Source organism: Catharus ustulatus, chromosome 11 (genome assembly GCF_009819885.2).
Source record: "Catharus ustulatus isolate bCatUst1 chromosome 11, bCatUst1.pri.v2, whole genome shotgun sequence".
Classification (NCBI taxonomy): domain Eukaryota; kingdom Metazoa; phylum Chordata; class Aves; order Passeriformes; family Turdidae; genus Catharus; species Catharus ustulatus.
The window spans coordinates 13459728-13472475 of NC_046231.1; the positions used below are offsets into that span (position 1 = coordinate 13459728).

Genomic DNA, 12748 nt, shown 5'->3' on the forward strand with positions numbered 1-12748 from the left:
AGGATTCCCCTCCCACTGCAGAGCCTCCCATGTGCACACCTTTCCAGGAGATTTCCACAAGGATTTTGTGAGCAGCTGTGTCCCCATGTGAGCTTGAGGCAGTAGAGGCAGAACTGGGGGGCTCAGCCCCAGAGGGGGTTACAGGGAGGGGCGGCAGCTTCAGACTGCACCAAGCCCTGGGTTTGCACCAGAAACTTTGCAAGTTCAGTGGAAACAAGGTGGGTACAAACAATGAAAGGGACACAGGCACGTCCTGAAAGGTCCCTCCAAGCTGTCAGTGGACCAGCAGGGAATGGCTTTCTGGTGATTCTAAGAGCAAGTTAATGATGGAGAAAACGCTTGGGAGCTCTTGGAGGGGCAGATCTGTCCTGTCCAGTGGCACCTTCACACTGAGTGCATGCACCTGCATGGGAACACTGCTCTGGGGGCCCTTTGGCAGCCAGTGGGGCACAGGAAAACCTCACCTCACCTCCTCCTGTTCTGCTGTCTGCTCTCCACTTCTTAAGAAACTTTGGTAGCATAGGGGAAAAATGACTGTTTATGGGTTTTGTCCACATGTAAATGGGAAAACAAAAAGCAAAAAAACAAAAAAACAAATCTACAGCTTTTAGAAATTTACCCTTATGCTCCTACCAAAGCTTTTCCAAGCTTAAATTCTCCCTGGAGAAGCCTGCAGGCCCAGAACTCTCAGGAGAGCTGAGAAATGGGCTGGCAGAGGTCCCTGTACTGGTTACTACCATACAGGTTACCTCCTTAGGATTTCTTAGGAGCAACCCAGCCACCACATTTTCAAAGCTGAGCTGAAGATTTTTCCAGGGACAGGACCTGCCCCAACCTCTGGGCAATACCTTGGCATTGGTCTAGCTACAATGGCACCATTTAGTGCCAAGTACCCTTTCAGGTAGATCCATAGGACCGCCCTGGGATGGTCAAAGTCCCCTCCATCCCAGTCCCCGTGCCCAGTGTGTCCAAGCTGCTGGCTGATGCTGTTTGTCCATCCTTTATTTGGGCTCTCCAAAGGATGCTTCAGGGGTGCTCAGGCCCTGAAGAGAGACAGGGCCCCTTCCCTACTCCTTTGGTGAGGCAGGGGAGGAGCAAATGACTCTTCCCCTGCTCTTCCTTGAGGTTTCAAGTGTGTGCCCTGGCAGAGTGGCCCCACAGGGATGTGGGGGAGGATCAGCTGCAGCCCCACACCTGCCCTGGCCTCCAGCCCAAGAGGAGCTCAATACCCCATTTCCTCCACCTTTGTAACCAGCTCAAATTCACCACTGTCTTATTGCAGAGATTTTTTTTTTTGCTTTCTAACCATTTCAGTTCACAAAAATGTTCTCCTCTGCTCTAACTCTCTGTCTTTGCCTTCCTCTCTCCCCTCTCCTCCCTCTGTGCTCCCCTTTGCAGAACCGCATGCACGAATCTCTCATGCTCTTCGACTCCATCTGTAACAACAAATTCTTCATCGATACCTCCATCATTCTCTTCCTCAACAAGAAAGACCTATTTGCTGAGAAGATCAAGAAGTCACCTCTGACCATCTGCTTCCCTGAGTACACAGGTAGGTCCTGGGGCTGACACGGCACAGCCGCCGTGACGCCCACCCTGCGCCGCCGGGGCCGGGGGACAGAGGGGACAGAGGGGACAGGGGGGACAGAGGGGACAGAGGGAACAGGGCACCTTTGGGGGGTGCAGAGCATTTCCTGAGCTGTGATGCAGCTCCAGTACCCCACTCACATGGGCTGGGGCTGTGTCCTGGGTGGGGCAGTTCTTGTGGTGAAGGTGCCTGAGCAGCTGGTGGGACACAGAGGGTTTCAAGACAAATGGAGAGGAGCTGAAATGAGCTTGGTCACAGGGAGCTGTGGAAAGAAGAAGATTTGGCAGGAGCCACCACTGGAGCCATCCTGTTTGCTGGTGGCTCCTGGGAAGCTCCTGCAAGAGGAGCTGAGGCTCGTGGTCCTCCAGGCTGCATCCTCCTGGGAGTGCCTTCACACTGGGCATGGCTGGGGAGGAAAGAGCCCCTTTACAGAAGGAACCACAAGAGAATCATCCATTTTGTAGCAAAACCAACATGGCCTGGGGAAAAGGATAAATAACCAAGAAGATGGGCAAGAATACATGCTTTGGAATTCTCTAAGGGAAAGAAAAAAGCTGGCTTAAATTCAGACTCCAGCATCCCCTGCAGATACTGAGATGTCTCTGAACTGTTCCACATCCATCCTGGATGCCAAACCCTGGGGACAAGGGAGTCCCCCAGCAAGATGGCACGCGTTCCCTACAGCATGAGTGCACCAGCATTTCCACCAGAGGCATTCAGGCTTCTCCATCCTGAAGGCAGCAGCACTTTTCTCACAGCCACCTGGTAGAACAAACCAGACTGTCCCACAGGCAGCTGTGTGGCACAGCCAGGCTGCCCCGTGGAGGGGCACAGCCCGGTGGCACCAGCTCAGCTTCCCTCTCCTTCGGCCACCCACTGCACCAGGAACCAGGGGAGCCAGCGAGCTGGGAAAGGAAAATAAATCTGCAGATAATAGCAGCTCTTGCAAAGGCGATTTCAGGGGCGTAACTCAGCTTTGTGGCTTCCCACGAGGGGCCGGCGCGGCCTCTCCCGCTGCCATAAGCAGCTTAATGCAATAATGCACATTTTTCGGCTCGAACATCTGGCGCCTGTCCAGCCCACCTTCCCAAAGCAACCCCCAGTCACGGAGCCAGCAGGCTGCACGTGTGTCCCCAATAGCTCCTGGGCCACCACCATGCTGGGGTGAGAGCCCACCCAGCCCAGGGGGGCACCCAGGGGGGATGGTGGGGTGGCCACCAGCTCTCCTGGCCATCCCTCCCCCTGCCTGGCCCGGGCAGACCATGAGCACTGTCAGGGTGCTCCCCTGGCACAGCTGGGGGGAACCTGCCCTTCCTGGGGAAAAGGAGAGGGTGAAGAGGGCAAAGCTGCAACACCTGGGAAGGAGGAGCCCTCAGCAGGGCTTAGGTGTGATGGTTTTTGGGGAAAATGAAGAAGAGGGGGGAGCAAAAGGGTAATAGGGGTGGAAAGGAGGGAGATGGGAGGAAAATGGACCTTGCTAAGGGTAAAGGGGGAGGGGGTGTGATAATAAATGCTTTTGGCTGTTTCTGTTCTAATGGAAGCCCTTGGCAAGCAGCATGGGGAGGGTGGTGCCCTCAGCCCTGACCCCCGCTCTGCCCGCAGGTCCCAACACCTACGAGGATGCGGCTGCCTACATCCAAGCACAATTCGAGAGCAAAAACCGCTCCCCCAACAAGGAGATTTACTGCCACATGACGTGTGCCACAGACACGAACAACATCCAGGTGGTTTTTGACGCCGTCACCGACATCATCATTGCCAACAACCTGCGGGGCTGCGGCTTGTACTGAGCCCCTGGCGCACAGCGACTGCTTGGGTGGCGATCCCGGCGCCAGGAGAGAAAAGAAACATAAAAATAACAACAACAACAAAAAAAACAAACCCCAAAGCAACCACACACAGACACACAGACACACACGCGCGCGGGAAAAAAAAAAAAAAAAAAGAAACGAAAAAAACAGATTGAAGGAGAGAAAAAAAAATGTCATCATAATCATGCGAGTTGGTAAATAAAAAGGCATAAGGAAAAATTATATATATACGTATATATATATATAAAAATCCACACCCACCTTTTTAGTTTGTTTTTTTTTAACCCCCTTCTCCCATCAGGATCCTCCCTCCGGCCCCCAGTGTCCCAGCTGGGGCACCCCGGGGGCCAGGGGGGCTCTGCCCGGCCCACCATCCCAAGAACTGCCCCGGTACCGGGCAGGGAAAGGGGGAAAGGGCAGTGCCCGGCTCCCTCTGGCCACGGCTTCTTCTCCCAGCACCAATTTGACCATGGGCTACTATTTTTAAATTATTATTATTATAATTCGTTATTGTGGGTTGGCATTTTAAACTTATTATTATTATTATTATTATTATTATTATTATTATTATTATTATTATTATTATTATTATTATTATTATTATTATTATTATTATTATTATTATTATTATTATTATTATTATTATTTTGGTTAATTTTTTTTTCCAGCATGGGCAAGGCCGGGCTGCCTCTGCCTGTCCCTGGCCCCACTGCCACCTTCAAAAACAAAAATATGTTGGTTTTTTTTTTTTTTTTTTTTTTTTCGAAAAAAGAGGGAAAAAATTGAAAACTGCCCCCAGCCACATGTCACAGCTAAAAAGATCTTTGGATTTTATCCTGTTTCCCACCCTGACTGTTTGGGGGGAAGGCTGCAGTGGGGGCATCCTCCTGCTGCTCCCTTCCCAGGGTTTCAGGGAGGTTTAGAGAATTTTTTGAATTCTCACACCAATTCAGGCCAAAGCCCTCACCAGCCGGAGCCGGAGGGTTTTTCCCATTTTTTCCCTCCTGGTTTAACATCTCCCTGCTCCCGGTCACTGCTCAGTCTCCAGGTCTGTATCCAAAAGCACAGCTCGGCCCCCCCAGCCAGAGTCCCCCCTCATCCCCCCTTCAGGGCCGACCAGGGACATCAGGGAGGGCTATACAAATATATAAATATATTATTTTATTTTTTGTTTAGAGTATTTTTTTGTTTTCGTTTTGTTTTTATTTTTAACTCTTTCCAGTGAATGCTTTCCTGTGCTGCTTTTCTCTCCCTCACTCCTGCCCCAGTCCTCTCTCCCTTTTAGTGAATGGTGTTTTCTCTCTCATGTGGGGATGTTTGTGCTGCAAAATAAGAAAAAGGAAAAAAAAAAAGCAAAAAAAACTTCAAAAAACAAACTTAAAAAAAAAGCAAGAATGAAAATAATTTAAAAATTTTAAAAAACACACACAAAACCACAAAAAAATAATTTAAAAAAATAATAAAAAAAAACAACAACAAAAATCGAATGTAGTGTTTACATTGAAGCCACCGTTTTCATGACCAATCCCTCGTCATTTCTACTTTGATTAGTAACCAGACGTCTTCACGGTTTCACTTTTACGAGTTACCTTTGCTGAAGAAGAGCAGTCACACCTGTTCAAAAGAAAATGAATAAATAAAGAGGAAACTTAAAAAAAGATATTATATATATATATATATAAAAAGCGCCAGGTCTTTCTAAGCCTTTCTATTACCAATCAGTGAGGTTTCTGTGATATATTACACACTGCCAATCTCTTTCTCTGACTAATGGAAAAATTCATGTGTAGCTCAATAAAGAGAATGTTTGTCTGTACCCTGGGCTCTCCCTCCCGTGCCTCTGCCTCCTTCTTTCCCCTGCCTGCCTCCTTCCAAAGAGGAAATGCCAAAAATCACATTTTGGGGGGATTTGCTGCTGGTAGCAGAGGGAGAAGGAAACTATGCATTGGTGTAACTGTAGAATGGGTGTAAATCTTAGGAAGCTCTCTGGTGCTACAGAACATCACTGTGAGCAAAAGTCTCCCCCAAAAGACCTTCCCAGGCAAGAAACGATTTTTATTTCTTTAGGAAATGCAAAGCTAATCACTAGGGTGAGTCCTTCATTTGTGGCAACATCATAAATCCCACAATATTCAAGTTTTTCCCCTAACATATAGAGGAAGGTTTTCCCAGAAAGTTGAGGTTTTCTCCCTGCTGCTCAAGCAGTTCAGGATTTGTTTGGATTTGGGGGGGGTTGGGGTTTTTTCCACAGTTTGGGTTTTTCCTGCATTCTCCTTCATCCCAAGTGCCCAGATCTTGTGCATGCCAGCCCTGGGTACTGTGACGACAGGTGGGACACTTGGAGAGCCACCAGCACCAGGGCACAGCCTGGCACGGGGCTGGGCACCACAGCCGACATCCCCTCCTGTACCACGGGAACTTCCAAACCCCACGGGACCACCCGGGCATGGAGCCATAGGAAAGGTGCCCCCTCTGCCACCCCTGGAGTGTCCCCTGTGCCACCCCTGGAGTGTCCCCTGCCCAGCCCCAAGCACGGAGGGGTGCTTGGCAGAGTCCTGCCCACAGCAGCAGCTCCGACCAACACAGCTTTTCCAAGGTCCCTGCTGTTTACAGCCACCAGAAGCATATGTTGGCACTGGGAAAGTCCATCAGGCCTCTCCTCGGATGACCTCCCTTTCCAGGGAGGCAGAGCCAGCCACGAGGCCACCACTGGTCCTGCTGCTCTGCACAAACCAGCCTTTCAGGGCTCAAGTAGGTCATGCTGCAGCGCTGCTGCGGGCTAAGGTGCCATCCAGTGGCTGGCCAGGGTCCACTCCTCAGGGAGTTGCCGGCAGAAGGCAGGAGCACAACAGAAAGGAAAGAACAGCCTCAGTCTCTGAAACACCCCCATCATGAGAAAACGTGAGAAATCACACTACAGAAATTTACAAACAATTTCCAACACTGATCAAGGTTTTATTTTTGTTTGGTTGGGTTTTTTAACAGTAAAAACAAAACAGCTGTGTTGAAAGCAAAACCAAAGATCTCAAAAAAATATTCTGAGATTTACTAATAGCATTGCAAGGTAAGGCTTCCCAAAGAGTTTTATCGAAATAAATTATTTTCACCTAAACATCAATGCAATTCCTCTCATTAAATTCACCTTCACCTAAAAACCAACAGTAAAAAAATTACCAACAATTCTAGATAATACTGGGCTCCTTCTAAAGGACGGTGAAACTAGAACTCACTCTTCAGAATTTTAAAAATTAAGTCACTGCCATGTAAAATTCAACTATGTAAGCTAGCGGCGGCGCCAAGGGGATCTCAAAAGTTCTCAAGAAAATCCAGGTTAGCAGGTTGGGCTGCAGCCAGCAAAGGCCCAGCTGCCCCCATTCCTCCAGTCTTTCTGAATAAACTCGGGGTGGGATTGTGGGGTTAAAAACGAAATAAAAAGCAAGGTAATGGAGCGATCTCCGCGCCGTCCCATCCGTGTTGCGCAGGAGTCCAGGACAGGCAGGTTTTACTCTGGACTCCCTCGGCTCATGGCAACACTGCAACCGCACCTGAGGTCCCTCTTCTTCACTCCATCCCTTTCTGTCCCTTGCTCGTTCCTGGAGATAAAAGGCAAAGGAAAAGTGCAGCCCTAGGGATGACAGAGCCAAACCTCTGCCAGTGCAGAACAGCCCAACAACAGTGGGAATTTCATGTGGGAATCGGTGTGAATCGGCGCTTTGCTGCACAATTCATGAATTCAGGTTTTTGTGTTGTGTAGCCAGACAACTTCATCCAGTGTAAGAACCTCCCAGCAACGCTGCCCCAGCCCTTCAAGCCGCCCTACATAACACCCTTGGCTGCTGAAGGAACAGGGACTGAGGAGCCTGCTCGCCTAACACAGGGCTTGCTGCAAGCTTCTAAGCTTCCTTCCCTGGGAGCAACCGCCCCTATCTGGAGCAGAACGTGCCCGTGCACTCCGTGACCTGCAGCCACAGCTACCTCAGACACTTCCCCAGCTCTGCTGTGCAGTCAGCCCCATAGCTCATGCCAGCTGCAGAAATCATGCCCGTGGTTTAGAAATTGCCGTTTGTTGTGGAGAGGATCAACGTCACATAGAAAATATTACAAAAAAGGTTAATTTGTCAGCTGTCCAAACATTATTAGACCACATGCTTTATACAGCAGAGAGGCAGCCAGCTCACTCGGCAGCACAGCCAGCTGAACTCTGAAGAGACACTTTCCTGCTGGTATAGAAAGCGCAGGGTTTTTTGTATTTAATTTATTTATTCAACGTTGCTCACGAGGAGGAGGAAGAAGGGGCAGCGAGCGCTAAGAGTTCTGCTGCATCTGAAGTCTCCGTTCGGCAGCGGCAGCGAGGGTCCTGCGGCGCAGGGTGGCAGCGTCAGCCGTCGCTCCCTCGGGCAAAGGCTTCTCTGTACTCAGCTCCTCGTCGGAGGTTTTGTTTAAGTAACGCCTGAGGGAAAAAAGGAAAAGATGAGTGAGCAGACCCCACCTCATTCTGGTTGTATCCCCGCAGTCGGGGAGAGCTGGAAGGCAAACTAGCAGGAAAATGCCTCAAAAGAAGTGCACACAAGTTATATGCGCTCCTAAAAAAAGCCCAGATCACCTACAACAGGCTCTGCAGAGTTGGCAGAAGCTCTTAGGTTTTGTGCAAGATCCTTGTGCCTGTGGGAGGGAGCCAGTTGTAAAGGTCAGGGCTGTCCTCTCAACTCAGAGCCATTCACAGCAGGTGAGTTGCTGACTCCCTCTGCTCCTGTTAATCCTTCACTCCTGAGCCTCTGGCACTGCCACCACACAAGGCACTTCCTGATGGCAGCAGGTAAGCCCGTGACAGGAGGAGCACTGGGGGCTGCACAGTGTAAGGTAAGGCCAGAGGGCAAGGAAGTTGCTGCCAGAGATAACATCCCAGTGAATTTTTATACTTTAATGGCAAAAAACAGTAGTTTGAAATTCAACAGCTCTTCAAACCAGTAAACCAGAAAGTCAAAAATACTGTCTCCCTAAAAGACATTTTTTCAAACATCAAGGAAAAATTAAGTCTAGAAGCAAGTCTGTTCATAGACTTATAAAAGGTGTCACATTCCCAGGTATTTATAAGGCATTTCAGTGTGGAAAAGAACAGCAGTAGCCTGATAGCACCAAAGGACCCAGAACTCAGTGGGGTTGTTGTAGACTCTCTCAGCAGTGTCCCTGTGATAGGGAAGGAAAGTAAGGAAGGAAGGAAAAACACTTGTTAAAAAGTTTTTTCTACATCATTAATGTGCTTCTCCATCTCTGCTTAATCAGCAACTGGATGCTAGTGAAACCCACCAATGTAACTGGAATACCAGTAAAAAAGTTGAATTCTACCTGTCACAGCTATTACTGGTTGGGCTAAAAGAAACAGTGCAAGTTGGCCCCTCTTCCTTCAGCAGGCTGGTGCTGAGCTCCTCTGCTGAGGTCTAGTAAGGGTCACCTGTCACATCTGCACTGCTCTGGGCTCTGCATCTGGAAAAAGTGGTGCCTGACAGAAATTTCAGCTGTAAGAGCACAGGCAGTGAGGGCTGACAACTGTGCCAGGAGCCAAACTAAAGATTGCTAAAGGACTGGGCACAAGTAACCTGTTCTCAGCACATTCTTAGACTAAAGCCACTGAAGGTGGAAAAATCATCCTTTGATTTCAAAGAGCTCTGGATGAAGTGCACAGGAAGCTGTGTGCATGTTGGGACACATGAGGCTGTTTCAGAGCTGGCTTTAGCAGTGTCAAACAGCATCCTGAGCCTGCTGCGCCAGATGCATGCATTCCTCTTACTGCTTTTCACATCAACCCAGTGGTCCAAATCCATTTGAAATCCATTGAGGGACTCCAGCTGAGTGGCCAGGCTGGAGTTTTAGGAAGGAACGTACTTTCGAGCTTGCTGCAACAAGTCCTCCTTCCGCTGAACCAACATACGCTGCCTTTCATCGGCTGACTTGGAAAAGCGACTTCCCCTGGCCTCAAAATCTTCTGCTTCATTAGGTTCTGCTTCCATTTCGTTGAATTCCACCATTTCTTCCAGTCTGGAATTCAGTTCAAGTGGCACTCTCTCAGTCTAAGAGAAAAGGAAATAAGGCATGCATCTTTGCAAAATTTGGGCTTCTTTGCATCAAAACAGCAAGCTACAAAGAATTGTCATTTTCTGAGGCACTGGAAGAAACCAGAGTCTCACCTGCTATACCCAATTCCCTTGGGTTCCTTTGAAAAGCCCAGCCAAAAAACAGAACAAAGCTATTTCAAGCCATGCTCAAAGATCCTGTATCCTGTAACGCTGTATCTTTTATGCTGTGTTTGAAAGTAATGTCAAAGACAAACATTAATTACTCATAATTAATGCTCTCTGAAAATGGGGCATTTGAAAGTCAGATTCTGCAGCTGACTTGATAAGTGATGCAACAGTAAAGAGTTGAAAAAGCAGAAATCCACATACTAAGGAAAGAATAAAGTATTTGCAAAGATTATTTGTGCTCAAGAACGGAATTTATGAGGCTTCGGTTCACTGGGTTCTGCAGCACCCAAATTATCCTGGTTTAGACTGCTGGAGCAAGGCTGGCAACTGTCCTGAGCACGGTGTGCCAAGAGAGGAGATGGCAGTCCCCACATGGCAGCTCTCCCCCCTGACAGCCAGCTGATAACACTAACCCAAAACTGAGCTGATGGATCATTGCACTGGGCAGCAGAGGTGAAACAGCACACCCTGATCACACCCTGCCACACAGGATCAGATCAGCCCACGATGCACAACCACAGCGAGAGCTGAGAAACAAATCACCTCAGTGAAGGCCTGAAGGGTGCAGCCTTCATTTGGTATCCCAGAGGATGACTCAAGCCAGTGTGATGCTCCAAGTATTGGCCAAGGCAGCTCCTACTGCCTGGTTTGGGGCCTTTGGCAGAGCTGCTGAGGATGGCCGATTCCATGGGAATGCTGCTCCAGCCCCAACAACCTGGACATGGCAGCATCACAGTACAGCACACAGGTTTAGCAGCTGATGTGCAAAACAAGTTTGAGTCATCCCAAAGCCCTAGAGAGGCCAGTAACACCATCTCCCCGACACAACGCCTTCAGAGAGCAAACACCAAGACAAATGTCACTTCCCATTAGGTAGGTGAGCCAAGCAGGAATCCCAGAGCCCAAGTCAGCACAGCATAGACACTGCAACCTCAAAAACAAGTAAAAACAGCAAAAACACCAGTGCTGCAATTTACCAAAGGGCTCCAGTACACACACAAATGCACTGAGATAAAACAGGGGCAGCACTGGACGGCCTCAAAGCACTGACACAGTCCTGAGCAGGGAGGGAGAGCCCCACAGAATGATCCAATGGATTGTACTTGGGGCCAAGATGACCTTGGCAGACCCAGTGGAACAGGTACAGAGCAACTCAGCTGCTGCTTCCAATTACCACAGAGGTGGGCAGGGTAGAAGCTCCACTGGGGGAAGCAGTGGGGAGGCCACTCATTGCAGTCAATGTTCAGACAAGATCACTCATTTTTCCCCCTGGGCCACTTGTATCAGAAGATGCAAACTGGCTCACCTAAGGTCTGGGGGGTTTTCATAAGGTTATGAAGATTCAGAAATCAATACCCAGTTCCCAATCCTCTGAGCACAGGAATAGTTACCAAGGAGGTTTTAGAGACAAAACTATCACAGTTAATTGCAGTAAAGGTTATGACAAGCCTCAGTAATGCAGCAGAACACAAATGCAGAAGCCTGTATACTATAGAAACTATTCCTCTTTCAGGCTCCAAGAGAAAAAGTCTCACGAAAGCCCTGGGATGCCTTAGAAGTGTCTCTAAAAAGCCAACCAGTACTTAAACAAGGTATAGGAATGGAGAGGAGGAAGAGCATTGTGCACATCACTGGAAGCATCAGCATTGCAATGCACAGCTGGAGCTGTACATGCACAGTGTCTCACTAAGGATACAGGCCAGGACTGATAGAGGCTGTCAGCATTTAGAGCATTATCTCACAAACCTGTAACATGATTTATACCATGATGGTGCTCAGAGATGCCTCTCAACTACCATTACATTATATCAGCACTTACTCCCCAAAACCACAAGCTACAATTGGAGAAAAAAACCCAGTCATTATCTCTATCTTACAACCTTTGAACTCTAAGTAGAATGAAGTCATAATATGACATAAGGCACTAGGAAATCAACACAACTCATGAAGAAGGGCTCTTTTATTTGAGCATCTTAGTTGCCCTAAGAAGTGTTGTTTCCAACAAGCAGAACTGATGGGTTGCTGTTGATCTCCACTTGCTGCTGAAGATCTACAATGATTCCCAGTGGGTATGCTGATTTTAAAAAAAAAAAAAAAAAAAAAAAAAAGTAGAATGCAAAGTAACTGGAGTTTCCATGGTCACTCTCAGAGACTGTGTCATAAGGTGTCAAGGTCTATCTATCCACAATATGGAAATTCAAGTCACACTCAGAGGAGATGATGGCAGCTTCTTATGTCCATTCCCACCTGCCTTTAAAAAGCTTCTCAAAACTCCAGTGAACCCTGCTGAAGTAGTTTGTTTGCTACTTGCCCTTTTCTCACAGACAAGGCTTTGGCTGACTACAGCAATAGATTCTTCTGGCAAGCAGGAGATACACCAGGTATTTGGTTACAAATTAAAATCATAATCAAGGGGATGCCAAACTGACAGGAGTTTTCTAGAGCCAGAGGCTCCCAAGGCTCCTCTCCACAACAGAAATACTCTCAACAGCAAGGAGTTTAGTAAGACTCCTTGGTAGAACTCTCAGTTCTGTAAGAAGAGTGAGCAGCTTGTCCAAAGCTAGCCTAACACAAAGCATTTCTGAGGCAGGAAGAGGACAGCAGCCCCTTTCAGCTTCCACAACATTACCTAGCAGCACATTTCTCTCTATGCATGGCAGCTTCAGTCTCCCACTTCAGCTCTTGCCTACGATTCCCCTTTGGCACAGTGTGTATCCATCCAGGAAAACCCTCACAGAGTCCACCAGTTCATCCCCCACAAGTAGCCACCAGCAGCCCAACTAAACTGCAGGATATTCACAACTGTTCCACTGTCTCCAGGTCATCTCTGTGCTATCCTACATGATAAAAACAGGTTCTCCATTTAAACCACCATTTGCTCCAGCCAGAACAGATCATCTGAGCAGAGCACAGCAGCACTGCAAAACAAAAAGGCATCTCTATTAGAGAGCATGCGCTCAGTGCTGTGATGTATGGACACCACTCCCGGGTTTTCAAGGTTCTGTAGAAGGAAGGACAGAAATACAGGCAGTGCCAGGCAGGAGGGAAGAAAGATGAACAGCAACACAATCATTCAAAGTGAGATTTGAAGCCAGAATCGAGCTAAG

General features: G+C 48.3%; 2 protein-coding genes across 2 annotated transcripts in view; one reads left to right on the plus strand and one right to left on the minus strand.

Moving 5' to 3' along the window:
* GNAO1 (G protein subunit alpha o1) overlaps nucleotides 1-3618 on the plus strand; it is a 139623-nt gene extending 136005 nt beyond the window's left edge. Inside the window, exons 7-8 of the mRNA XM_033070158.1 lie at nucleotides 1399-1552; nucleotides 3191-3618. Coding sequence (XP_032926049.1) covers nucleotides 1399-1552; nucleotides 3191-3378 — 342 coding nt within the window. The 3' untranslated portion in view covers nucleotides 3379-3618. The remainder of the gene's footprint in view (nucleotides 1-1398; nucleotides 1553-3190) is intronic.
* A 2704-nt stretch (nucleotides 3619-6322) lies between these two features.
* Nucleotides 6323-12748, minus strand: part of AMFR (autocrine motility factor receptor) — a 28219-nt gene continuing 21793 nt past the window's right edge. The window contains exons 13-14 of the mRNA XM_033069795.2: nucleotides 9283-9467; nucleotides 6323-7849 (exon numbers count right to left, since the gene is read on the minus strand). Of these exons, the coding sequence (XP_032925686.1) occupies nucleotides 7705-7849; nucleotides 9283-9467 (330 nt within the window). The 3' untranslated portion in view covers nucleotides 6323-7704. The remainder of the gene's footprint in view (nucleotides 7850-9282; nucleotides 9468-12748) is intronic.